The sequence below is a fragment of the Tupaia chinensis genome, unplaced genomic scaffold (genome assembly GCF_000334495.1).
Source record: "Tupaia chinensis unplaced genomic scaffold, TupChi_1.0 Scaffold000048_1, whole genome shotgun sequence".
Lineage (NCBI taxonomy): Eukaryota > Metazoa > Chordata > Mammalia > Scandentia > Tupaiidae > Tupaia > Tupaia belangeri.
Window position 1 is genome coordinate 5,958,486 of NW_006159506.1, and position 211 is coordinate 5,958,696.

At 66.4% G+C, this 211-nt stretch overlaps 1 protein-coding gene across 1 annotated transcript in view; it reads right to left on the minus strand.

The window, feature by feature from the left end:
• BMP6 (bone morphogenetic protein 6) overlaps window positions 1-205 on the minus strand; it is a 174,021-nt gene extending 173,816 nt beyond the window's left edge. The window contains exon 1 of the mRNA XM_006141251.2: window positions 106-205. Coding sequence (XP_006141313.2) covers window positions 106-130 — 25 coding nt within the window. The 5' untranslated portion in view covers window positions 131-205. The remainder of the gene's footprint in view (window positions 1-105) is intronic.
• Window positions 206-211: the final 6 nt, after the last annotated feature.

Consider the following 211-nt stretch of genomic DNA (forward strand, 5'->3'; position numbering starts at 1 on the left):
ACCTGCCTCCGCTGCCCCAGGCTCCTCCCCTCCCTCACGCAGCCACCACCCCTCCGGCTGGGGAAACTGGGGAACTTTCTGGCCGTTGTTACCCCAAATGCTTACCCAGGTTCACAAAGCTCATGACCATGTCTGCGTCGTTGAGGAAAGCGCTGTCCTGCGCGCTGGGCAGTGGGGACGCGCCGCCTCCGCCAGGTCCCGCCGCCAGGAC